Consider the following 27393-nt stretch of genomic DNA (forward strand, 5'->3'; position numbering starts at 1 on the left):
GCTCTATTCTACTGTAGTGTACTGTAGTCTACCTCTCCTCTATTCTGCTGTAGTGTACTGTAGTCTACCTCTGCTCTATTCTACTGTAGTGTACTGTAGTCTACCTCTGCTCTATTCTACTGTAGTGTAGTCTACCTCTGTTCTATTCTACTGTAGTGTACTGTAGTCTACCTCTGTTCTATTCTACTGTAGTGTAGTCTACCTCTGTTCTATTCTACTGTAGTGTACTGTAGTCTACCTCTGCTCTATTCTACTATAGTGTACTGTAGTCTACCTCTCCTCTATTCTACTGTAGTGTACTGTAGTCTACCTCTGTTCTATTCTACTGTAGTGTAGTCTACCTCTGTTCTATTCTACTGTAGTGTACTGTAGTCTACCTCTGCTCTATTCTACTGTAGTGTACTGTAGTCTACCTCTGCTCTATTCTACTGTAGTGTAGTCTACCTCTGCTCTATTCTACTATAGTGTAGCCTACCTCTGCTCTATTCTACTATAGTGTAGTCTACCTCCGTTCTATTCTACTATAGTGTAGTCTACCTCTCCTCTATTCTACTGTACTGTAGTCTACCTCTGTTCTATTCTACTGTACTGTCGTCTACCTCTGCTCTATTCTACTGTACTGTAGTCTACCTCTCCTATATTCTACTGTAGTGTACTGTAGTCTACCTCTGTTCGATTCTACTATAGTGTAGTCTACCTCTGCTCTATTCTACTGTACTGTAGTGTAGTCTACCTCTGCTCAATTCTACTATAGTGTAGTCTACCTCTGATCTATTCTACTATAGTGTAGTCTACCTCTATTCTACTGTAGTGTACTGTAGTCTACCTCTGCTCTATTCTACTATAGTGTAGTCTACCTCTGCTCTATTCTACTGTAGTGTAGTCTACCTCTACTCTATTCTACTGTAGTGTACTGTAGTCTACCTCTGCTCTATTCTACTATAGTGTACTGCAGTCTACCTCTCCTCTATTCTACTGTAGTGTAGTCTACCTCTCCTCTATTCTACTGTAGTGTACTGTAGTCTACCTCTGCTCTATTCTACTGTAGTGTACTGTAGTCTACCTCTGCTCTATTCTACTGTAGTGTAGTCTACCTCTGTTCTATTCTACTGTAGTGTACTGTAGTCTACCTCTGCTCTATTCTACTGTAGTGTAGTCTACCTCTACTCTATTCTACTGTAGTGTACTGTAGTCTACCTCTGTTCTATTCTACTGTAGTGTACTGTAGTCTACCTCTGCTCTATTCTACTGTAGTGTAGTCTACCTCTGTTCTATTCTACTGTAGTGTACTGTAGTCTACCTCTGCTCTATTCTACTATAGTGTAGCCTACCTCTGCTCTATTCTACTATAGTGTAGTCTACCTCCGTTCTATTCTACTATAGTGTAGTCTACCTCTCCTCTATTCTACTGTACTGTAGTCTACCTCTGTTCTATTCTACTATAGTGTAGTCTACCTCTGCTCTATTCTACTGTAGTGTAGTCTACCTCTACTCTATTCTACTGTAGTGTACTGTAGTCTACCTCTGCTCTATTCTACTGTAGTGTACTGTAGTCTACCTCTGCTCTATTCTACTGTAGTGTAGTCTACCTCTGCTCTATTCTACTGTAGTGTACTGTAGTCTACCTCTGCTCTATTCTACTGTAGTGTAGTCTACCTCTGCTCTATTCTACTGTAGTGTAGTCTACCTCTGCTCTATTCTACTATAGTGTAGCCTACCTCTGCTCTATTCTACTATAGTGTAGTCTACCTCCGTTCTATTCTACTATAGTGTAGTCTACCTCTCCTCTATTCTACTGTACTGTAGTCTACCTCTGTTCGATTCTACTATAGTGTAGTCTACCTCTGCTCTATTCTACTGTACTGTAGTGTAGTCTACCTCTGCTCAATTCTACTATAGTGTAGTCTACCTCTGCTCTATTCTACTATAGTGTAGTCTACCTCTATTCTACTGTAGTGTACTGTAGTCTACCTCTGCTCTATTCTACTGTAGTGTAGTCTACCTCTGTTCTATTCTACTGTAGTGTACTGTAGTCTACCTCTGCTCTATTCTACTATAGTGTAGTCTACCTCTGCTCTATTCTACTGTAGTGTAGTCTACCTCTACTCTATTCTACTGTAGTGTAGTCTACCTCTGTTCTATTCTACTGTAGTGTACTGTAGTCTACCTCTGCTCTATTCTACTGTAGTGTAGTCTACCTCTGCTCTATTCTACTATAGTGTAGCCTACCTCTGCTCTATTCTACTGTCTACCTCTCCTCTATTCTATTCTACTGTAGTCTACCTCTCTCTATTCTAGTGTACTACCTCTCCTCTATTCTACTGTAGTGTACTGTAGTCTACCTCTACTCTATTCTACTGTAGTGTACTGTAGTCTACCTCTGTTCTATTCTACTGTCCTGTAGCCTACCTCTGCTCTATTCTACTATAGTGTAGTCTACCTCTGCTCTATTCTACTGTAGTGTAGTCTACCTCTACTCTATTCTACTGTAGTGTACTGTAGTCTACCTCTGCTCTATTCTACTGTAGTGTAGTCTACCTCTGCTCTATTCTACTGTAGTGTAGTCTACCTCTACTCTATTCTACTGTAGTGTAGTCTACCTCTACTCTATTCTACTGTAGTTTTATGTACCTCTGCTCTATTCTACTATAGTGTAGTCTACCTCTGTTCTATTCTGCTGTACTGTAGACTACCTCTGCTCTATTCTACTGTAGTGTTATGTACCTCTGCTCTATTCTACTATAGTGTAGTCTACCTCTGCTCTATTCTACTATAGTGTAGCCTACCTCTGCTCTATTCTACTATAGTGTAGCCTACCTCTGCTCTATTCTACTATAGTGTAGCCTACCTCTGCTCTCTTCTACTATAGTGTAGCCTACCTCTGCTCTATTCTACTATAGTGTAGTCTACCTCTGCTCTGTTCTACTATAGTGTAGTCTACCTCTGTTCTATTCTGCTGTACTGTAGACTACCTCTGCTCTATTCTACTGTAGTGTAGTCTACCTCTGCTCTATTCTACTATAGTGTAGCCTACCTCTGCTCTATTCTACTATAGTGTAGCCTACCTCTGCTCTATTCTACTATAGTGTAGCCTACCTCTGCTCTCTTCTACTATAGTGTCGCCTACCTCTGCTCTATTCTACTATAGTGTAGTCTACCTCTGCTCTATTCTACTATAGTGTAGTCTACCTCTGCCCATCTCTTGGGTTATTCTGCAGGAATAGACACTCTGCCCATCAATAGAATATCCTGTTTCCAGTAGTTGGTTTCAAATTAATTCTGTTGTCTTTTTAAGTGTCTAATTCACGTCACGTTTCTGTTTTCATTTCTAGGTGTCAGCAGATTCCGACCAGTCTGTGTCCTTCAGGCTGGAACAACTGACCAAGCTGCTCTACTCCATAGAAGAGAAGGTTTTAACACGATTCTAAACCCTAGGACCTGTCCCAAATGGCACCCTATTCCCTATATAGTGCACTACTATAGGGCCCATAGGGCTCTGGCCAAAAGTAACACACTATATATAAGGGAATAGGGTTTCATTTGGGAAGAAAATCATATTCGAAAATTAAAACGTTATTCAATTTTTTTTTTGCACCAAGCTCATCCATTTTCTATATCTATCAATCTCTAAGTAACCCTGGTGTAGGTGACCTCTGAGATGCTGAAACGTCTTTCCTGTGTCATGTTGACTTACCCGGACCAGGGTGAAAACAGAGTCATGAGAAAGTAGTGTTCCACCTTCAAATACTGTAGTTCCCTTTTTTTTCCAGGCCAAAACAGCCGTGTTTGAGTGGGCTGGATACGACGGAGGCCACAGACGGTCTCTAATACCACCTATTACATTTGAAGTAAGTGAGCTATAAAAAAAAAAAGAAGAGATACAAGAGTCATTTTCATAACTTTATGACGTATCAAAAGGCAAGATTTAGAGAAAGAAACTTGACTGAAACAAAGGGATTTCTCTCAATTATCATTGGGGTAACCTCAATGAGTGCTCCAGGCTAGCTCCAGGCTACCTCCAGGCTAGCTCCAGGCTACCTCCAGGCTAGCTCCAGGCTACCTCCAGGCTAGCTCCAGGCTAGCTCCAGGCTAGCTCCAGGCTAGCTCCAGGCTACCTCCAGGCTAGCTCCAGGCTACCTCCAGGCTAGCTCCAGGCTACCTCCAGGCTAGCTCCAGGCTACCTCCAGGCTAGCTCCAGGCTACCTCCAGGCTAGCTCCAGGTTAGCTCTGCCCCCTCTCATTGAGTATCAAGTTGAAGGCCAACCGTGGTAGTGCAGGCTGACCATAGCAGCTAAATCATACTTAGATCTTCTTGTTTAAGGGTATTCATATGGTGTAATAGGAGTAATTATCGGTAACATGATTGTCATCTGAATTTTTTTTATTTTTATACCACGAAGATTGACCACAAAACAATTCATTTTCACATTCGCTACAACAGGGTATCCTGTTTTTTATTTTTGTTGCTAACAACGTCTGCAGTACTGTGGTCCGCGTTGGACTTGGCTTCAATGAGAGGGGGCAGTTGTTTGCCCTGAGTAAAACTTCAAATTAGGTTTTTATTCCAAAACGCTATATATCCATTTTCAGAAATGTTGGAAAATGGTCTTTTAATGTTTAAAAAAATGACGAGAGAATGGTGTGTTTTATATACACTATCTAATCAATGACATAAATGTATTTGTTTAAAATAGAATCACTTGATGGTTTCATTTCAGAGAGACAAATAATCATGTTTTACTGCTAAATATCCGCCTCACTCTCAGAGGAATAAGTAGTACTGCTAGGTTTTACACAGACATGTGACACTTTTTTTTTTTTTAACCTTTATTTAACCAGGCAAGTCAGTTAAGAACAAATTCTTATTTTCAATGACGGCCTGGGAACAGTGGGTTAACTGCCTGTTCAGGGGCAGAACGACAGATTTGTACCTTGTCAGGTCGGGGGTTTGAACTTGCAACATTCCGGTTACTAGTCCAATGCTCTAACCACTAGGCTACCCTGCCGCCCCATTTAAACAACTGTACAGATTATTTGTTACATCAGTGTATATATATGTGAATATTTTACATACAGATCTCATATTACTGTATTGATTAATTTTAGAAAAAAGATATATATATATATATATATATACACTGATGTAACAAATCATTTGTACAGTTCTCTCTCATATATATAGACCCTATAGAATGGTAAGGTGCTTCCTGTAAGACCCTATAGAATGGTAAGGTGCTTCCTGTAAGACCCTATAGAATGGTAAGGTGCTTTGTTACATCAGTGTATATATATATATATATATATATTTTTTTTTTTTTTTTTTTTTTTTTCTAAAATTAATCAATACAGTAATATGAGATCTGTATGTAAAATATTTACATTTAACATTTGAGTATTTTCAGCAGATTCTCTTATCCAGAGCGACTTACAGTTCATTCATCTGAAGATAGCTAGACCACACAACCATATCACAGGATATGAACAACCAACCCTGTTTTAATTTACATTAAACATATGAATAAAACATGTGGGAACAGTCATATTTTACACACGTAGGAATTATTTCAGATTTTTGTAAATATTAAAACAAAATGTGCAAAAATTTGTGGATGTAACGTTTTGGAACGAATCTCTTCAAATGATCTTTGCACGGTTTAATTGCACAAGGACCGGTTCCTTTTGTGAACTTGTGAGGTCGTGGTCTTCTTTGCAGGTCAAGTCAGAGTTGCTTGGTCTCACAACCAAGATGTTCCTCAAGGTGGATGTGGAAAATGGGAAGATCTACTTCAAGAAATCTAAAGACGGGCCAGAAGACAAATACTTTGTTCACAATAAAAGTCAGTACTCTATTCATGATAAAATCCCAGGGAAGTGTATTTATATTTTACATTCTGTATTGTATCTAAATCTTTGTCCCAAATGGCACCTAATTCCCTATATAGTGTTCTACTTAGTAGTATAATTTGGGAGACAATCAAAGACACCAGTTGATGTAGGTCTAATCTATGTCATGTCAAGTCTTACAGCTCGTGAAATCCCAGAAGGTTGCCAAGATGGTGATCATGGTGGAAACAGAGAAGGAGAAAACTCTGAGGAAAGAGTTTGTCTTCGACGACACAAAGGTAAAGACCTCCAAAGTGCTTTGGTGCTACGTTTTCATGTTACCTGTATGGTGACCTTCTGGCGTCTGTCTGTGTGTCACCAGAAAAGAGAGGGGTTCTGTCAACTCCTTCAGCAGATGAAGAACAAACACTCAGACAAGCCTGAGCCAGATATGATCACTATATTCGTTGGCACCTGGAATATGGGTAAAATGGCTGCCTTCAATGTCTACCTTTTAACTAGAATAGATAGAACATTTGACATAGTGTTATAGTTGGTTTCTAATAAATACTCTATTGGGGTGATTCCACACCAGCGTGGCCCGAAAATGTTTTTGGGAGGGAAGATATTTAATATGCTTTTACATTTGTATCACAAACCATTTTTTGGGGAAAATCATGATGAAACAGGTCATTTGAAGCTACATGCTTCCTGTAAGACCCCATAGAATAGTAAGGTGCTTCCTGTAAGACCCTATAGAATGGTAAGGTGCTTCCTGTAAGACCCTATAGAATGGTAAGGTGCTTCCTGTAAGACCCTATAGAATGGTAAGGTGCTTCCTGTAAGACCCTATAGAATGGTAAGGTGCTTCCTGTAAGACCCTATAGAATGAATGGTAAGGTGCTTCCTGTAAGACCCTATAGAATGGTAAGGTGCTTCCTGTAAGACCCTATAGAATGGTAAGGTGCTTCCTGTAAGACCCTATAGAATGGTAAGGTGCTTCCTGTAAGACCCTATAGAATGGTAAGGTGCTTCCTGTAAGACCTTATAGAATGGTAAGGTGCTTCCTGTAAGACCCTATAGAATGGTAAGGTGCTTCCTGTAAGACCCTATAGAATGGTAAGGTGCTTCCTGTAAGACCCTATAGAATGGTAAGGTGCTTCCTGTAAGACCCTATAGAATGGTAAGGTGCTTCCTGTAAGACCTTATAGAATGGTAAGGTGCTTCCTGTAAGACCCTATAGAATGGTAAGGTGCTTCCTGTAAGACCCTATAGAATGGTAAGGTGCTTCCTGTAAGACCCTATAGAATGGTAAGGAGGGAAGTGACTTCACCCTTCATTTTCTATTTTCAAACATCATTTGAAGATTTGTTTTACAGCTGATCTCGGGATTGTACTTTATATCGATTCATTGTCCTTAAATATAAATAATCTGATGTTTTCGTTTCAGTCTCTGAATTGGTAAATCAAACTTTTTGCCACCAACTCCTGAAGTCGGGGCATAATAACGACATTATGTCTCCTACATGGGCGCACAACCACGAGGCCCGAGCTCGTTTCCCCCGGGTTTCCCTTGCCTAAACTAGCTGGCTAGCTGAACTATGCTAGTTTTCCTCCTCATTGCCAAACTTCCTCATTACTGCACTCTCAATTTCAATACTCCTTTGCTAGTTATACAATCATGTAACTAAGAAATTTGCTGTAAAGAAACTTGAAAATGATTGATTGTTTTGTTGAATCGTCATGACGGGTTCGAGATATCTGTCGAAAAGACGACGGTGACGAAGGATATCATTGCTAGTTAACGCTGATCCAGGTTCAGTTTTGAGATCCACCCACGTCATTGATGTAGGATTAGCCAGACACGTAGGGCTGGTCTTGGAACTGTGACAACGGGCATCCTCTCTCCGCTAGGCTCTATGGGATAGAGAACACCATAAGGAGTATAATGACTCTTAAGATGTTGTCTGTATCAATTACGCTTTTTTTTTGTGAAACAAATGTAAAAAAAAAAAAAATATGTCAAACATCCTTCCTCACAATTACGTTTCTATGTGAGAATTTCCAGAACAATCTCGGATATTTTTGGGGCCCACGGTGAGATGGAATCGCCCATTGATCAATATCGATATTGCTGTTTTTTTTTTTTTTTTTTTAACTCAGTGGATAATTGTTTTGCTGAATGACTCAACAACTAGCTACACATTTCCTAATTGAGATAAAAAACAATATATTGATTGCCTGATTTATCATTGTCTCTCCCAAGGGAACGCCAGCCCCCCACACAACATAGCATCATGGTTCCAGTGTAAGGGTCAGGGCAAGACCAGGGACGACACGGCCGATCACATTCCTCATGACATCTATGTGTTCGGGACTCAGGAAGATCCCCTGGGGGAGAAGGAGTGGATAGACACGCTGAAGAGTGCCTTGAGAGGAACCACCAACATCAGTTTCAAACAAGTCAGTTACTATCTCAATTAGTATTTTCATGATTCCTTGCACCGATTGGAGAAGAAGGCCTGAGGGGAGGGACCTTGGATGTTCTCCTCCAGTACGGTTGAGGAGGCAAGAGATAGGATTTGAGGAATTGAGGGAAGAGGATTTGAGATAGGGCCCGTGTCTCAGTCTCAACACTCAGAGCCAGAGCCAGTGTCTCAGTCTCAACACTCAGAGCCAGTGTCTCAACACTCAGAGCCAGTGTCTCAACACTCAGAGCCAGTGTCTCAACACTCAGAGCCAGTGTCTCAACACTCAGAGCCAGTGTCTCAACACTCAGAGCCAGTGTCTCAACACTCAGAGCCAGTGTCTCAACACTCAGAGCCAGTGTCTCAACACTCAGAGCCAGTGTCTCAACACTCAGAGCCAGTGTCTCAGTCTCAACACTCAGAGCCAGTGTCTCAGTCTCAACACTCAGAGCCAGTGTCTCAGTCTCAACACTCAGAGCCAGTGTCTCAGTCTCAACACTCAGAGCCAGTGTCTCAGTCTCAACACTCAGAGCCAGTGTCTCAGTTTCAACACTCAGAGCCAGTGTCTCAGTTTCAACACTCAGAGCCAGTGTCTCAGTTTCAACACTCAGAGCCAGTGTCTCAGTTTCCCAGACATACAATAAATGAAGCCTGGACCTGAACTAAAGAGCACTTTCAATAGAGATTCTCCATGTAGCAAGCTTTTCACTGTAGGACAAGGCTTAATCTGAGTCCAGTAAACCCACCCTTAAAGGATCTCCTTATTCCTACACTGGTTTGAGTTTGGGTTACATTACAAATGACAGTGGCCCGTTTAAATATAGTTTGTCAGATTGTAATAGAGTCGACCATAAGGAATGGCCAAGGTATCATTATTATGTGTTTTAATTTTGTCCAGATAGCCACCCAGACCCTATGGAACATCCGCATCGTGGTGCTAGCCAAGCCAGAGCACGAAAACAGAATCTCACACATCTTCTCAGACAGCGTCAAGACAGGGATCGCCAACGCTTTGGGTAAGTCCGATCGACTCACTGCAGTCCCATCAGCTCACTGCAGTTCCATCAGCTCACTGCAGTCCCATCAACACACTGCAGTCCCATCAACACACTGCAGTCCCATCAACACACTGCAGTCCCATCAGCTCACTGCAGTTCCATCAGCTCACTGCAGTCCCATCAACACACTGCAGTCCCATCAACACACTGCAGTCCCATCAACACACTGCAGTCCCATCAACACACTGCAGTCCCATCAACTCACTGCAGTCCCATCAACACACTGCAGTCCCATCAACAGACTGCAGTCCCATCAACTCACTGCAGTCCCATCAACTCACTGCAGTCCCATCAACACACTGCAGTCCCATCAACTCACTGCAGTCCCATCAACTCACTGCAGTCCCATCAACACACTGCAGTCCCATCAGCTCACTGCAGTCCCATCAACTCACTGCAGTCCCATCAACTCACTGCAGTCCCATCAACACACTGCAGTCCCATCAACACACTGCAGTCCCATCAACACACTGCAGTCCCATCAACACACTGCAGTCCCATCAACTCACTGCAGTCCCATCAACTCACTGCAGTCCCATCAACACACTGCAGTCCCATCAACACACTGCAGTCCCATCAACACACTGCAGTCCCATCAGCTCACTGCAGTTCCATCAGCTCACTGCAGTCCCATCAGCTCACTGCAGTCCCATCAGCTCACTGCAGTCCCATCAGCTCACTGCAGTCCCATCAACACACTGCAGTCCCATCAACACACTGCAGTCCCATCAACACACTGCAGTCCGATCAACACACTGCAGTCCGATCAACTAACTGCAGTCCCATCAACACACTGCAGTCCCATCAACACACTGCAGTCCCATCAGCTCACTGCAGTCCCATCAGCTCACTGCAGTTCCATCAGCTCACTGCAGTCCCATCAGCTCACTGCAGTCCCATCAGCTCACTGCAGTCCCATCAGCTCACTGCAGTCCCATCAACACACTGCAGTCCCATCAACACACTGCAGTCCCATCAACACACTGCAGTCCCATCAACACACTGCAGTCCCATCAACACACTGCAGTCCCATCAACACACTGCAGTCCCATCAACTCACTGCAGTCCCATCAACTCACTGCAGTCCCATCAACACACTGCAGTCCCATCAACACACTGCAGTCCCATCAACACACTGCAGTCCCATCAACACACTGCAGTCCCATCAGCTCACTGCAGTTCCATCAGCTCACTGCAGTCCCATCAGCTCACTGCAGTCCCATCAGCTCACTGCAGTCCCATCAGCTCACTGCAGTCCCATCAACACACTGCAGTCCCATCAACACACTGCAGTCCCATCAACACACTGCAGTCCGATCAACACACTGCAGTCCGATCAACTAACTGCAGTCCCATCAACACACTGCAGTCCCATCAACACACTGCAGTCCCATCAGCTCACTGCAGTCCCATCAGCTCACTGCAGTTCCATCAGCTCACTGCAGTCCCATCAGCTCACTGCAGTCCCATCAGCTCACTGCAGTCCCATCAGCTCACTGCAGTCCCATCAACACACTGCAGTCCCATCAACACACTGCAGTCCCATCAACACACTGCAGTCCCATCAACACACTGCAGTCCCATCAACACACTGCAGTCCCATCAACTCACTGCAGTCCCATCAGCTCACTGCAGTCCCATTAACACACTGCAGTCCCATCAGCTCACTGCAGTCCCATTAACACACTGTAGTCCCATCAGCTCACTGTCTCCCAGACATAGATTATAGCTAGTCCTTGATTAAAAAGCTTGCTCAATGCAGAATACTCTTTGAAATTGCTTTTTAGTCCAGGACTAACCTTAATCTGTGTCCGGGAAACGGGCCCTTTGATCAAAGATACATCCGTTCATTTTATTTTTGTTTTTCCAGGAAATAAGGGAGCAGTGGGCGTGTCCTTCATGTTCAACGGTACTTCCTTTGGCTTCGTCAACAGCCACCTGACCTCAGGCAGTGAGAAGAAGATCAGGTGAGCTGCAGGGACCAAAAATAATGGTTGAAAAATAATTTTTCAGACTATAAAAATTCTAAAGCATACTGAATGGCTGTGTCAAATGTAGACAATTTCCATGTTTTCCCAGAACGGTGTGTATTAAAAAGTGTATTCATTTCCCAGAAATACATCTCAGTAGGTACAGAGATTTGGGATTTAAAATGACCAAATAAAAACAGACCATTTAAATGTGGTATATGTCTGACCAGAACTCCTCTCAATTGTCTTGCATTGAGTAATGCATGGAAAGATTTAATAAAAAATAAGAAAGTATTCCACTGGCACAATATCAGTACATTTATTTAACATCTCCTCAAAATGTATCTAAACTCTGAGGAGTTTTGTTTTGTTTACACTCCAGTATTGTTTAGAATGTTATTTGTGGTCTGTCTGCTCTATTTCCTGAGTAGGTTTTAAAACCCCCGAGAGTCTATTGACGCATCGGTGGGTCAATCTAAATCCGTCAGTTAAACAAGTAGAGATACCTGTTTGTCAGACCAGTAGAGATACCAGACCAGTAGAGATACCTGTTTGTCAGACCAGTAGAGATACCAGACCAGTAGAGATGCCTGTTTGTCAAACCAGTAGAGATACCTGTTTGTCAGACCAGTAGAGATACCAGACCAGTACAGATACCTGTTTGTCAGACCAGTAGAGATACCTGTTTGTCAGACCAGTAGAGATACCAGACCAGTAGAGATACCTGTTTGTCAGACCAGTAGAGATACCAGACCAGTAGAGATACCTGTTTGTCAGACCAGTAGAGATACCTGTTTGTCAGACCAGTAGAGATACCTGTTTGTCAGACCAGTAGAGATACCTGTTTGTCAGACCAGTGGAGATACCTGTTTGTCAGACCAGTGGAGATACCAGTTTGTCAGACCAGTAGAGATACCAGACCAGTAGAGATACCCGTTTGTCAGACCAGTAGAGATACCAGACCAGTAGAGATACCTGTTTGTCAGACCAGTAGAGATACCTGTTTGTCAGACCAGTAGAGATACCAGTTTGTCAGACCAGTAGAGATACCTGTTTGTCAGACCAGTAGAGATACCAGACCAGTAGAGATACCCATTTGTCAGACCAGTAGAGATACTAGACCAGTAGAGATACCTGTTTGTCAGACCAGTAGATATACCTGTTTGTCAGACCAGTAGAGATACCAGACCAGTACAGATACCTGTTTGTCAGACCAGTAGAGATACCAGACCAGTAGAGATACCTGTTTGTTAACCCAGTAAAGATACCAGACCAGTAGAGATACCAGTTTGTCAGACCAGTAGAGATACCTGTTTGTCAGACCAGTAGAGATACCTGTTTGCCAGACCAGTAGAGATACCTGTTTGCCAGACCAGTAGAGATACCAGTTTGTCAGACCAGTAGAGATACCTGTTTGTCAGACCAGTAGAGATACCTGTTTGTCAGACCAGTAGAGATACCTGTTTGTCAGACCAGTGGAGATACCAGTTTGTCAGACCAGTAGAGATACCTGTTTGTCAGACCAGTAGAGATACCAGACCAGTAGAGATACCAGTTTGTCAGACCAGTAGAGATACCAGACCAGTAGAGATACCTGTTTGTCAGACCAGTAGAGATACCTGTTTGTCAGACCAGTAGAGATACCAGTTTGTCAGACCAGTAGAGATACCTGTTTGTCAGACCAGTAGAGATACCAGACCAGTAGAGATACCCATTTGTCAGACCAGTAGAGATACCAGACCAGTAGAGATACCTGTTTGTCAGACCAGTAGAGATACCAGACCAGTAGAGATACCTGTTTGTCAGACCAGTAGATATACCTGTTTGTCAGACCAGTAGAGATACCAGACCAGTACAGATACCTGTTTGTCAGACCAGTAGAGATACCTGTTTGTTAACCCAGTAAAGATACCAGACCAGTAGAGATACCAGTTTTCAGACCAGTAGAGATACCAGTTTGTTAAACCAGTAGAGATACCAGACCAGTAGAGATACCTGTTTGTTAACCCAGTAAAGATACCAGACCAGTAGAGATACCAGTTTGTCAGACCAGTAGAGATACCAGTTTGTCAGACCAGTAGAGATACCTGTTTGTCAGACCAGTAGAGATACCTGTTTGTCAGACCAGTAGAGATACCTGTTTGTCAGACCAGTAGAGATACCTGTTTGCCAGACCAGTAGAGATACCAGTTTGTCAGACCAGTAGAGATACCTGTTTGTCAGACCAGTAGAGATACCTGTTTGTCAGACCAGTAGAGATACCTGTTTGCCAGACCAGTAGAGATACCAGACCAGTAGAGATACCTGTTTGTCAGACCAGTAGAGATACCTGTTTGTTTACATGGGACGTGTCTCAATCCACTGCCCGTTTTGCTCTACGTCCCCCCTACAAGTGTCTTGGAATTTGTCTAAATCTAACCCATACAAATGAATGGAATTATTTTCTGTTTGATGAATAGAGAAACATAAAGATGTGAGCATATTGCAAAAAAATAAAAAAAAATAGCTAAACGTGAGGAAAGAAAACACCATTTCTCATCTTGAAACAAGACATTTAATTCCTCAACATTTGTTCTCTTGCCAGACGCAACCAGAATTACGTCAGCATCCTACGCTTTCTGAATCTTGGAGATAAGAAACTGAACCCTTTTGACATTACACATCGAGTCACTCATCTGTTCTGGTTCGGGGATCTGAATTATCGAATCGAACTGCCATCCACAGTAAGTTATACTAAGTTAAGCAGTTAGTTACCATTGGATGGGGAGATTGTATTGTAGCTAATTCTGGGGGGTGGGGGGTAGCCCAACCGGGACTCAAACCAGGGTCCAGCGGCCATCAACCCAAACACCTTAACCGCTACTCCAGGAGATCCAGACGTTTTGACAAGTTGGTGTTGGGTTGCTCACAGTATCAACAACACTCAACTTAGTCTTCTCTTACTGAGATCATGACAGTATTACAAAAAGTGGAGATAATATTGAGAGGAATTAATGTCAGTAGCTAGGTTTCCATCCAATTAGTGACAGATTTTCTTACAAATATTCTAAAATCAGCAAAGAAAACAATAATTATCAGTATTTTTCCCAACATAGATGTGTTTCCATCCAATTGACTTGTTGCAGATAGAGGACTATGCGTGGTGACATAGTGCCCATGAAAACCACCTTTTTACAGTTAACTTCCCATGTATCCAATATATATTTACATTACCCGCATGACATTTTACATTTAAGTCATTTAGCAGACGCTCTTATCCAGAGCGACTTACAAATTGGTGCATTCACCTTATAACATCCAGTGGAACAGTCACTTTACAATAGTGCATCTAAATCTTAAAAGGGGGGTGAGAAGGATTACTTATCCTATCCTAGGTATTCCTTAAAGAGGTGGGGTTTCAGGTGTCTCCGGAAGGTGGTGATTGACTCTGAAAAAAAGGTTGGATGGAAACCTGCTTTGTGTGATAGTGTCAGTGTAACCAACTAATGATTTCTGTCAACGTGCTTCTTGAATGTGTTCAGAAACAGAGAACAAGTTGTTACTTGGCCACTGGTTAGCAGAACGTGGAGGACAGACCGCCTGGTGCATGAAACAGTGGCCGTATCCAAAATGGCGCCCTTACCCGGTGCACTACTTTTGACCTATGCATCCAAAATGGCGCTCTTATTTGGTGCACTACTTTTGACCAATGCATCCAAAATGGCGCCCTTATCTGGTGCACTACTTTTGACCTATGCATCCAAAATGGCGCTCTTATTTGGTGCACTACTTTTGACCAATGCATCCAAAATGGCGCCCTTATCTGGTGCACTTACTTTTGACCTATGCATCCAAAATGGCGCTCTTATCTGGTGCACTACTTTTGCCATGCATCATAATTGGTGCACTACTTTTGACTAATGCATCCTAATTGGCGCCTTTATCTGGTGCACTACTTTTGACCCGTGTCCTGGTGCCATTTGGGACACACAGCCAGCATGCAGTTCCTATTCCCTATTTAAAAAGAGACTGTGGTGTGCTGATGACGTCACCGAGCAGGAAAAAGGAGAACAGCTGCTTTGCATTGTGTTCCCTTAACAGGAAGCAGAGAGCATTGTGACCAAGATCAAACAGCAGCAGTACCAGGAACTGCTGTGTAGAGACCAGCTCACCATTGAGAAAGGAGAAGAGAAGGTGTTCCTACACTATGGTAAGACACGGCCACTAGCAAAATCATACATTTTCATACAAAACCAACCGTGATAGAGTTAGCACACATCTACAGTATGTTGGTATTGCAGGATTAACAGCCATTACACTATCAAGTGTCTACATTTTAAAACAGTCAAAAACTATATTTTACCTATATTTTATATCCACTATGAGATTGGGGAAAAAAATGATATGACAATGATGATTGATGCACTTTTAGTGTCAGAGCTTTTTGAAAAGACAGGAGGTTGTTAATACACTAATAACAAAGATAGTTTCTCTGCCAAGAACAGCTGGTTTTCAGGTTACCGTCACGCCCTGATCCTTTATATTCTCTATGTTTGGGTGAGGTCAGGGTGGGACTTGAGTGGGAAAGTCTATGTTTTCCATTTCTTTGTGTTTGGCCGAGTGTGGTTCCCAATCAGAGGCAGCTGTCTATCGTTGTCTCTGATTGGGGGATCACATATGGATCCCCCAATCAGAGATTTGGATAAAAGCGTCTGCTAAATGGCATATATATATATATATATATATATACATATAAGTTGTCATTTTCCTTTAGGGTTTTGTGGGATCTTGTTTTCTGTTTAGTGTTTTTCGCCTGACAGAACTGTGCGCTTTCGTTTTTTGATTTTGTTGTTTTTCGGTGTCATCAATAAAATTACGACGTGGGGCCTCCCGGGTGGCGCAGTGGTTAAGGGCTCTGTACTGCAGCGCCAGCTGTGCCATCAGAGACTCTGGGTTCGTGCCCAGGCTCTGTCGTAACCGGCCGCGACCGGGAGGTCCGTGGGGCGACGTACAATTGGCCGAGCGTCGTCCCGGTTAGGGAGGGTTTGGCAGGTAGGGATGTCCTTGTCTCATCGCGCACCAGCGACTCCTGTGGCGGGCCGGGCGCAGTGAGCGCTAACCAAGGTCGCCAGGTGCACAGTGTTTCCTCCGACACATTGGTGTCCGGGTTGGATGCGCGCTGTGTAAAGAAGCAGTGCGGCTTGGATGGGTTGTGTATCGGAGGACGCATGACTTTCAACCTTAGTCTCTCCCGAGCCCGTACGGGAGTTGTAGCGATGAGACAAGATAGTAGCTACTAAAACAATTGGATACCATGAAATTGGGGAGAAAAAGGGGTTAAAAAAAAGATACGATGTACGCCTACCACGCTGCGCGTTCGTCTCCTTCCCCCAACGAGAGCCGTTACAGTTACACATCCCTCCCGTTAGGCTCCTCTAAATAGGCCTCTCTCTCAGACCACTCCCAGACAGTCCTAGCTACATTTGCTTGAGAAACTGCAATTTGCTAAGAAGCCATTTTTATGAGATTTTGATCATTTTTTTATTGAAAACCAATCACAGTAAGGTGCTTAATTGTTACCTAGAAAAAAATGTCATATTGAGATAAATGTTTTTTTTAAAACAGGTGCATTGGACCTTTTCATACCACCTACCCACCGTCCAAGTCTTATGCTATTCTCATTGAAATGTAGTTTCAAAAACATGAGCTGGCACACAAACAGAAAAATGTGTTTGTGTGGAGGTGCTGACTAACGGCGAATAAACTATAAACTATCACAATAAAGAAAGTTGCACACTCCACGTAAACTCAGCAAAATAAGAAACGTCCTCTCACTGTCAACTGTGTTTATTTTCAGCCAACTTAACATGTGTAAATATTTGTATGAACAACAAGATTCAACAACTGAGACAAACTGAATAAGTCCCACAGACATGTGACTGACAGAAATGGAATAATGTGTTCCTGAACAAAGGGGGGGGGTCAAAATCAAAAGTAACAGTCAGTATCTGGTGTGGCCACCAGCTGCATTCAATACTGCAGTGTATCTCCTCCTCATGGACTGCACCAGATTTGCCAGTTGTCGCTGTGAGATGTTACCCCACTCTTCCACCAAGGCACCTGCAAGTTCCCGGATATTTCTGGGGGGAATGGCCCTAGCCCTCACCCTCCGATCCAACAGGTCCCAGACGTGCTCAATGGGATTGAGATCCGGGCTCTTTGTTGGCAATGCCAGAACACTGACATTCCTGTCTTGCAGGAAGTCACACACAGAACGAGCAGTATGGCTGGTGGCATTGTCATGCTGGAGGGTCATGTCAGGATGAGCTTGCAGGAAGGGTACCACATGAGGGAGGAGGTTGTCTTCCCTGTAAAGCACAGCGTTGAGATTGCCTGCGATGACAACAAGCTCAGTCCGATGATGCTGTGACACACCACCCCAGACCATGACGGACCCTCCACCTCCAAATCGATCCCGCTCCAGAGTACAGGCCTCGTGTAACGCTCATTCCTTCAACGATAAACGTGAATCCGACCATCACCCCTGGTTAGACAAAACCGTGACTTGTCAGTGCAGAGCACTTTTTGCCAATCCTGTCTGGTCCAGCAACGGTGGGTTTGTGCCCATAGGCGACGTTGTTGCCTGTGATGTCTGGTGAGGACCTGCCTTACAACAGGCCTACAAGCCCTCAGTCCAGCCTCTCTCAGCCTGTTACGGACAGTCTGAGCACTGATGGAGTGATTGTGCGTTCTTGGTTTAACTCAGGCAGTTGTTGTTGCCATCCTGTACCTGTCCCGGAAGTGTGATGTTCTGATGTACAGATCCTGTGCAGGTGTTGTTACACGTGGTCTGCCACTGCCAGGACGATCAGCTGTCCTTCCTGTCTCCCTGTCTTAGGCGTCTCACAGTACGGACATTGCAATTTATTGCCCTGGCCACATCTGCAGTCCTTATACCTCCTTGCAGCATGCCTAAGGCACGTTCACGCAGATGAGCAGGGACTCTGGGCGTCTTTCTTTTGGTGTTTTTCAGAATCAGTAAAAAGGCCTCTTTAGTGTCCTAAGTTGTCATAAATGTGACCTTAATTGCCTACCGTCTGTAAGCTGTTAGTGTCTTTAACTACCGTTCCACAGGTGCATGTTCATTAATTGTTTATGGTTCATTGAACAAGCATGAGAAATAGTGTTTAAACCCTTTACAATGAAGATCTGTGAAGTTATTTGGATTTTTACTAATTATCTTTGAAAGACAGGGAACTGAAAAAGGGCCGTTTCAGTTTTGGCTTGAGTTTATAATAGGTATTTATCAGCATTTCATCATCACTTCCTCATTAAAATGTGCAAAATGAAGCGTTTGACCACCTGTCTTGACCTTTGATACCTTTGTTGTTTAATTTCATCTCCAGATGAGGAGGAGATCACGTTCGCGCCCACGTATCGTTTCGAGAGAGACACACGAGAGCGATATGCCTACACCAAAGCCAAAGCCACAGGGGTAGGTTTACGGTGTTTTCTCAGATCCCATTGGGCACACCGCATCATTTTAACATGGAATTATGGGTAGTAATTTGGTTAAGAAGTGGCTCAATGAGATTTTAACTTTTTATTCATCCATTCAAAAAGACTGCTAGAAGTTTGTTGAATTCCCAAATGTGTTATCACTATGCTTTCAACCATCTACAAGCAGAGTCAAATTCCAATGGAAAAACAATGTCTGATTTGGGGGTTTAGTTATCATCTAAATGTATTGTCACTGTGCTTTCAAACATTTAAAAGAAAAGTTCAAATGGTGTTATTTTTTAAAAATGTATTTTATTTATTTCACCTTTATTTAACCAGGTAGGCCAGTTAAGAACAAGTTCTCATTTGCAACTGCGACCTGGCCAAGATAAAGCAAAGCAGTGCGACAAAAACAACAACAGAGTTACACATAAACAAACGTACAGTCAATAACACAATAGAAAATCTGTATACAGTGTGTTCAAATGTACTGTAGAAGAGTAAGGAGGTAAGGCAATAAATAGGCCATAGAGGCTAAATAATTACAATTTAACATTAACACTGGAGTGATTAGATGTGCAGATGATGATGTGCAAGTAGAGATACTGGGGTGCAAAATAGCAAGAGGATAAATAACAATATGGGGATGAGGTAGTTGGGTGTGCTATTTACAGATGGGCTATGTACAGGTGGTCTTCATCTCATAGCAGAACCAAATGACCTGGATTGCAGTTAAGATTACATTAAAAGTGCAAAAGTGATCAATGATGTTGGAGATTCTGTAAAGATTATTACAGCAATTGTGAAGATCTTTGCAACCTTTGCGACCTTTGCGACCTTTGCGACCTTTGCGACCTTTGCGACCTTTGCACGCTATCTTGAACACACACACTTATTATCACTTTCTAGGATTACGTAAGACATTTATACAGCAACCTTAAAATGTGGCCATGCATGTGTTACTCGTTTTAAGGTTGAATAAAAACTGCTACGTTAGTTTGTAAGATTAAATGTAATATTACAAAAGTAATATTGAATTGTGTTTGGTTGGCAATGCAACCAAATATCAACATTTAAAAGGAGATGTATCTAATGGATGTTTGCATTTTAGCACACTGGTTTAATTCTACATATAATTTCTTAACTTGGCAACAAGTTAATAGGCTATTTACTGTATTGTAAAAGTGATTTGATTGTCAACCAGTTAATAGGCTATATACTGTATTGTAAAAGTGATTTGATTGTCAACAAGTTAATAGGCTATTTACTGTATTGTAAAAGTGATTTGATTGTCAACCAGTTAATAGGCTATTTACTGTATTGTAAAAGTGATTTGATTGTCAACCAGTTAATAGGCTATATACTGTATTGTAAAAGTGATTTGATTGTCAACCAGTTAATAGGCTATATACTGTATTGTAAAAGTGATTTGATTGTCAACCAGTTAATAGGCTATATACTGTATTGTAAAAGTGATTTGATTGTCAACCAGTTAATAGGCTATATACTGTATTGTAAAAGTGATTTGATTGTCAACACAATCAAATATCAACATGTGAAGATGTAATTTTTGTGCCATCGACATAGTCTGGCTTTAATACCAGTTTGTCCACAAATTAATAATTGATGTGTTAGATTCACGTCTCCATCTCAACCGAAAAGTCTAAGTAAAAGAATACGACTAAATCAAATTGAGTTATTAAGGGATCTCGCAGTAATATATCTCATTATAGCATATTAGTAGCAGGGCTGGTCTTAGTTACAACCCTGGATGGGAGACTAAAGGGATAGTAGATAGATCAACTCTCCAGTAGGAGGTGCTGTAGATAGATCGACTCTCCAGTAGGAGGTGCTGTAGATAGATCAACTCTCCAGTAGGAGGTGCTGTATTGAAAAGATTTGACTTGTCCAGTAGGAGGTGCTGTAGATAGATTTGACTCTCCAGTAGGGCTAGGTGCTGTAGATAGATCGACTCTCCAGTAGGAGGTGCTGTAGATAGATCGACTCTCCAGTAGGAGGTGCTGTAGATAGATCGACTCTCCAGTAGGAGGTGCTGTAGATAGATTTGACTCTCCAGTAGGAGGTGCTGTAGATAGATCGACTCTCCAGTAGGAGGTGCTGTAGAAAGATTTGACTCTCAGTAGGAGGTGCTGTAGATAGATCGACTCTCCAGTAGGAGGTGCTGTAGATAGATCAACTCTCCAGTAGGAGGTGCTGTAGATAGATCAACTCTCCAGTAGGAGGTGCTGTAGATAGATCAACTCTCCAGTAGGAGGTGCTGTAGATAGATCAACTCTCCAGTAGGAGTTGCTGTAGATAGATCAACTCTCCAGTAGGAGTTGCTGTAGATAGATCAACTCTCCAGTGAGTTGATTGTCAACCATTAATAGGCTATATACTGTATTGTAAAAGTAGATGATTGTCAACCAGTTAATTGGCTATCATCTCCAGTAGGAGGTGCTGTCAGATAGATCAACTCTCCAGTAGGAGGTGCTGTAGATAGATCAACTCTCCAGTAGGAGGTGCTGTAGATAGATCAACTCTCCAGTAGGAGGTGCTGTAGATAGATCAACTCTCCAGTAAGAGGTGCTGTAGATAGATCAACTCTCCAGTAGGAGTTGCTGTAGATAGATCAACTCTCCAGTAGGAGGTGCTGTAGATAGATCAACTCTCCAGTAGGAGGTGCTGTAGATAGATCAACTCTCCAGTAGGAGGTGCTGTAGATAGATCAACTCTCCACTAGGAGTTGCTGTAGATAGATCAACTCTCCACTAGGAGTTGCTGTAGATAGATCAACTCTCCACTAGGAGTTGCTGTAGATAGATCAACTCTCCAGTAGGAGGTGCTGTAGATAGATCAACTCTCCAGTAGGAGGTGCTGTAGATAGATCAACTCTCCAGTAGGAGGTGCTGTAGATAGATCAACTCTCCAGTAGGAGGTGCTGTAGATAGATCAACTCTCCAGTAGGAGGTGCTGTAGATAGATCAACTCTCCAGTAGGAGGTGCTGTAGATAGATCAACTCTCCAGTAGGAGGTGCTGTAGATAGATCAACTCTCCAGTAGGAGGTGCTGTAGATAGATCAACTCTCCAGTAGGAGGTGCTGTAGATAGATCAACTCTCCAGTAGGAGGTGCTGTAGATAGATCAACTCTCCAGTAGGAGGTGCTGTAGATAGATCGACTCTCCAGTAGGAGGTGCTGTAGATAGATCGACTCTCCAGTAGGAGGTGCTGTCCAACGTATTATTTAGGTTTTTACAGTGGATATAACTATGATCTGACCTTGTTTGAAAGGTACAAATTCAACATATTTCACATAACCATTTTCCAACATGGATAAAACTTACAATGATGACCTAATCCTGTGGCTGAAATGTCAGCCTCTAAACAACAGTTCCATATCTCATCGTAGCTGGGGACTCCAGTCTTTTTTTTGTTGAACTTGGCAAGTCAGTTAAGAACAAATCCTTATTTAAAATGACGGCCTAAGAACAGTGGGTCAGCTCTGGGATTTGATCTTGCAACCTTTCGGTTAATAGTCCAACGCTCTGACCACTAGGCTACCTTACCGCACCAGCTTGTGCTCACAGCCACCACAACAGGGTCTCTAAAACCGATTTGAAGATACTCAATACTGAATTTCTGAAAGACTGATATTAAAGGTTCACTATTTATATTTTTCTCCCTCACAGACTAAATACAATCTGCCATCATGGTGTGATCGTGTTCTACGGAAGTCCTACCCCTTGGTGCATGTGGTCTGTCAGTCATACGGTGAGACTACTGACATGATAATTCATCCATTGATTCATTGCATTAACCAATTACATATATGTTTCATTTTAGCTAATGTTATTACCAATTATATCATTAGGCAAACCTCTTTCGCAGGGTGCACCAATGACATCATGACCAGTGATCACTCTCCAGTTTTCTCCACATTTGAAGTTGGAGTGGCATCGCAGTTTGTCTCCAAGCACGGTACAGTTTCTAACTTCACTAGACAGCTACACCGTGCCGACTGTGTGACTAATGACTGTGATCACACAGTCAGACCAATTTATTTTTTATTTTTTACAAATCCAATCAGCTCAGAAAAAAGATCTGATGAGATTTGTCAAAAAGACCAATGAGTGGGGGGAAAAAATATCAGAATTGGGCTGCATGTTTAAACACATCTGTACATTTAAGTACATCTGACGTTAGAAATTATCTGACTCCTAAGAGGTTCTTTCTACTGTTTTCCTAGTCAAACATTATGGACAAGACAACTGCCTTTCAAATGGTCTTTATTTTAAATCTTTTCTTTCCAGATCCCAACAGTGTGTCTCAGGGTGGGATCAAGTTCATGAACTGTGTTGCCACCCTCATGACAAAGTCCAAGACCAAGTTCTTCCTCGAATACCACTCCAGCTGCTTAGAGAGTAAGACTAGACTTTATTCCATCTGAACACAGTGGTGCCAAACCCTACCCCGGCCAAACCCTACCCCGGCCAAACCCTACCCCGGCCAAACCCTACCCCGGCAAAACCCTACCCCGGCCAAACCCTACCCCGGCCAAACCCTACCCCGGCCAAACCCTACCCCGCCAAACCCTACCCCGGCCAGACCCTACCCCGCCAAACCCGCAAACCCTACCCTAACCCTACCCCGGAAACCCGAAACCCTACCCCGCTACCCGGGCAAACCCTACCCCGTGCGCAAAACCCTACCCCGCAAAACCCTACCCCGGGAGACCCTACCCCGGCCAAACCCTACCCCGGAAAACTTACCCCGGCCAAACCCTACCCTAACCCGGACGACGCTGTTGTGATGGGACAGCCCGGGGATCGAATCCAAGGTCTGTAGTAATGCCTCTAGTGCTGAGATGCGGTGCCTTAGACCGCTGCATCACTCTTGAGTCCCAATAGTGGATAACGCTAAAATCAAACTTATTTGTATTTGCTATGGATCCCCATTAGCTGCTACCAAGGCTACTCTTCCTGGGGTTCAGCTAAAATTAAGTCAGTAATATAAATTGTAAACATTAAAATACATGTTAAAACAGATTTCACCAGGTGTAAGCGTGTGTATACATTATAGTATGTGTTACTGTGTGTTGGTATGCAGACCACTCCCTGCCACTACTATCAGTTACCCGATTATCCAGGTGGCTCTATGTAGTACTGTGGAATAGAGTTCAGCGTCTATGTAGTATGTTATATGTGTGTATGTTATATGTGTGTACGTTGTATGTGTGTTGGTATGCATGTGTATGTCTCTTCACAGTCCCTGCAGGTGTATTGTTTTTAACCTGTTGTTTAAATATTTTTCTACTTGCATCAGTTACCCGATGTGGAATAGAGTTCAATGGAGCCATGGGCTCTATGTAGTACTGTGTGCCTCCCGTTGTTTGTTCTGGAATTGGGGACTGTGAAGAGACCTCTGGTGGCATGTATTGTGGGGTATAATATAATATATGCTGTCATTTAGTTTAAACAGACGCATTTTGTGGGGTATCCAAAGCTGTCTGACTTACAGTCATGTGTGCATACATTCCAGTAGTTTAAACAGACCTCTGGTGGCATGTGGTCCCGGGAATCGTACTACCCTGGCCAGTAGTTTAAACAAGCGCCTCTGGTGGCATGCCATGTCTGATGCATGGCTGTCTGAGCCGTGCTCTTTAAACAGACTGTGCATGGCTGTCTGAGCCGTGTGCCAGAAACAGACCTCTGGTGGCATGTAGACCATGGCTGTCTGAGCCGTGTGCCAGTAGTTTAAACAGAATTCAACATGTCAACACTTCTTACAAAAACAAGTAGTGATGAAGTCAATCTCACCTCCACTTTGAGCCATGAGGGATTGACATGAATTTGATTCATGCTAGCTCTATGTGTACGTTAATGTATCGATCACACCTACTAATGCTGCAGAAATCTGATGTAAAGCAGTATCCCAACCCATCAGCTGTAGTGATCACAATATAGTTAGTAGCCATATGTTGGAAAACCAACGTTCCAAATGCTCTACCTAATATTGTGTATACGAGGTCATACAAGAGGATTTGTAGTGATTCCTATGTTGACGATGTAAATAATAGTTGTTGGTCCGTGGTGTGTAATGAGGAGCAACCAGACGCTGCTGGTCTGTGGTGTGTAATGAGGAGCAACCAGACGCTGCTGGTCTGTGGTGTGTAATGAGGAGCAACCAGACACTGCTGGTCTGTGGTGTGTAATGAGGAGCAACCAGACACTGCTGGTCTGTGGTGTGTAATGAGGAGCAACCAGACACTGCTGGTCTGTGGTGTGTAATGAGGAGCAACCAGACGCTGCTGGTCTGTGGTGTGTAATGAGGAGCAACCAGACACTGCTGGTCTGTGGTGTGTAATGAGGAGCAACCAGACGCTGCTGGTCTGTGGTGTGTAATGAGGAGCAACCAGACGCTGCTGGTCTGTGGTGTGTAATGAGGAGCAACCAGACGCTGCTGGTCTGTGGTGTGTAATGAGGAGCAACCAGACGCTGCACTTGACACTTATGTAATTGCTTATTCCAGTTCTTATTCCAGTTACTAATAAGCACCCACCCATTAAGAAAATGACTGTAAAAACTGTTATATCCCCTTGGATTGATGAGGAATTGAAAAATGTTATGGTTGAGAGGGATGAGGCAAAAGGAATGGAAAATAAGTCTGGCTGCACAATCAATTGGCACAAGTGCTGCAAATCAAGAAATCATGTGACTAAACAGAACAAAAAGAAGAAGAAACTACACTATGAAACAAAGATCAATTATATAAAGAATGATCGTAAAATTCCATTTTGAGCAAAAAGGCAAACTCAGCTCCATCATTCATTGAATCATATGGCTCATTCATCACAAAACCCACTGATATTGCCAACTACTTTTCTAATTGGCTAAATTAGCAACAAACACTGAACCTACACATCTGAGTATATAACTGACCAAATTATGAAAGACAAGCAGTGTAATTTTGAATTCGGTAAAGTAACTGTGTTATAGAAAAACGTATTGTTGTCTATCAACAATGACAAGCCACCTGGGTATCACAACTTGGATGGAAAATTATTGAGGATGATAGCGGATGATATTGCCACTCCTATTTGTCATCCCTAAGCTTACAAACATGTGTGTGCCGTCAGGCCTGGAGGGAAGCTAAAGTCATTCTGCAACCCAAGAATAGTAAAGCCCCCTTTACTGGCTCAAATAGCCGACCAATCAGCCTGTTACCAACCCTTAGTAATCTTTTGGATAAAAAAATGGTGTTTGACCAGGTACAATGCTATTTTACAGTAGCACAGTTGGTAGAGCATGGCGCTTGTAACGCCAGGGTAGTGGGTTCGATTCCCGGGACCACCCATACGTAGAATGTATGCACACATGACTGTAAGTCGCTTTGGATAAAAGCCAGGCGAGGCAGTCATTTGAGAAACCAAGGATAATGAGTCTGCTGATATGAATGCGGTAATTGACAGAGTCAAAAGCCTTGGCCAGGTCGATGAAGACAGCTGCACAGTATTGTATCTTATCAATTATGATATTGTTTAGGACCTTGAACGTGGCAGAGGTGCACCCATGACCAGCTCAGAAACCAGATTGCATAGTGGAGAAGGTACGGTGGGATTCGAAATGGTCGGTGATCTGTTTGTTAACTTGGTTGTCGAAGATTTTAGAAAGGCAGGGCAGGATGGATATAGGTCTATAATAGTTGCTGCAGCTTTTTAATCTTTGGGGATCTCAGACGATACAAAAGAGAGGTTGAACAGGCTAGTAATAAGGGTTGCAACAATTTCGGGAGATAATTTTAGAAAGAGAGGGTCCAGATTGTCTAGCCCGGCTGATTTGTAGGGATCCAGATTTTGTAGCACTTTCAGAACATCCGCTGTCTGGATTTTGGTGAAGGAGAGGTGCGGGGGGGCTTGGGAAAGTTGCTGCAGGGGGTGCAGAGCTGTTGCCCGAGGTAGGGATAGCCAGGAGGAAAGCATGGCCAGCTGTAGAAAATGGGTGCTTATTGAAATTATCTTAGATTTATCAGTGGTGACAGTGTTTCCTAGCCTAAGTGCAGTGGGCAGCTGGGAGGAGGTGCACTTATTATCCATGGACTTTACAGTGTCCCAAACCTTTTTGGAATTAGTGCTACAGGATGCAAATTTCTGTTTGAAAAAGCTAGCCTTAGCTTTCCTAATTGACTGTATATTGGTTACTAACTTCCCTGAAAAGTTGCATATTGCGGGGTCTATTCAATGCTAATGCAGAATGCCACAGGATGTTTTTGTGCTGGTCAAGGGCAATCAGGTTTTGAGGTGAACCAAGGGCTATATCTGTTCTTAGTTCTACATTTTATGAACGGGGCATGCTTATTTAAGATGGTGAGGAAAGCACTTTTAAAGAGGAACCAACCATCGTCTACTGACGGGATGAGGTCAATATCCCTCCAGGATACCCGGGCCAGGTCGATTAGAAAGGTGTTTTAGGGAGCGTTTGACAGTGATGAGGGGTGGTCGTTTGACCGCGGACCCATTACGGACGCAGGCAATGAGGCAGTGATTGCTGAGCTCCTGGTTGAAGACAGCAGAGGTGTATTTAGAGGGCAAGTTGGTC

At 43.0% G+C, this 27393-nt stretch overlaps 1 protein-coding gene across 1 annotated transcript in view; it reads left to right on the forward strand.

The window, feature by feature from the left end:
• The window catches only part of LOC118387126 (phosphatidylinositol 3,4,5-trisphosphate 5-phosphatase 1-like), a gene marked incomplete at its 5' end in the record, with an annotated part of 36633 nt that overhangs the window by 1285 nt on the left and 7955 nt on the right, over positions 1–27393 (forward strand). The window contains 14 exons of the mRNA XM_052525576.1: positions 3333–3410; positions 3771–3848; positions 5714–5837; positions 6019–6122; positions 6206–6308; positions 8090–8286; positions 9190–9307; positions 11220–11316; positions 13904–14042; positions 15400–15508; positions 18705–18793; positions 22489–22570; positions 22688–22777; positions 23110–23220. Coding sequence (XP_052381536.1) covers positions 3333–3410; positions 3771–3848; positions 5714–5837; positions 6019–6122; positions 6206–6308; positions 8090–8286; positions 9190–9307; positions 11220–11316; positions 13904–14042; positions 15400–15508; positions 18705–18793; positions 22489–22570; positions 22688–22777; positions 23110–23220 — 1519 coding nt within the window. The remainder of the gene's footprint in view (positions 1–3332; positions 3411–3770; positions 3849–5713; positions 5838–6018; positions 6123–6205; positions 6309–8089; positions 8287–9189; positions 9308–11219; positions 11317–13903; positions 14043–15399; positions 15509–18704; positions 18794–22488; positions 22571–22687; positions 22778–23109; positions 23221–27393) is intronic.

Source organism: Oncorhynchus keta, chromosome 1, assembly GCF_023373465.1.
Source record: "Oncorhynchus keta strain PuntledgeMale-10-30-2019 chromosome 1, Oket_V2, whole genome shotgun sequence".
NCBI lineage: Eukaryota > Metazoa > Chordata > Actinopteri > Salmoniformes > Salmonidae > Oncorhynchus > Oncorhynchus keta.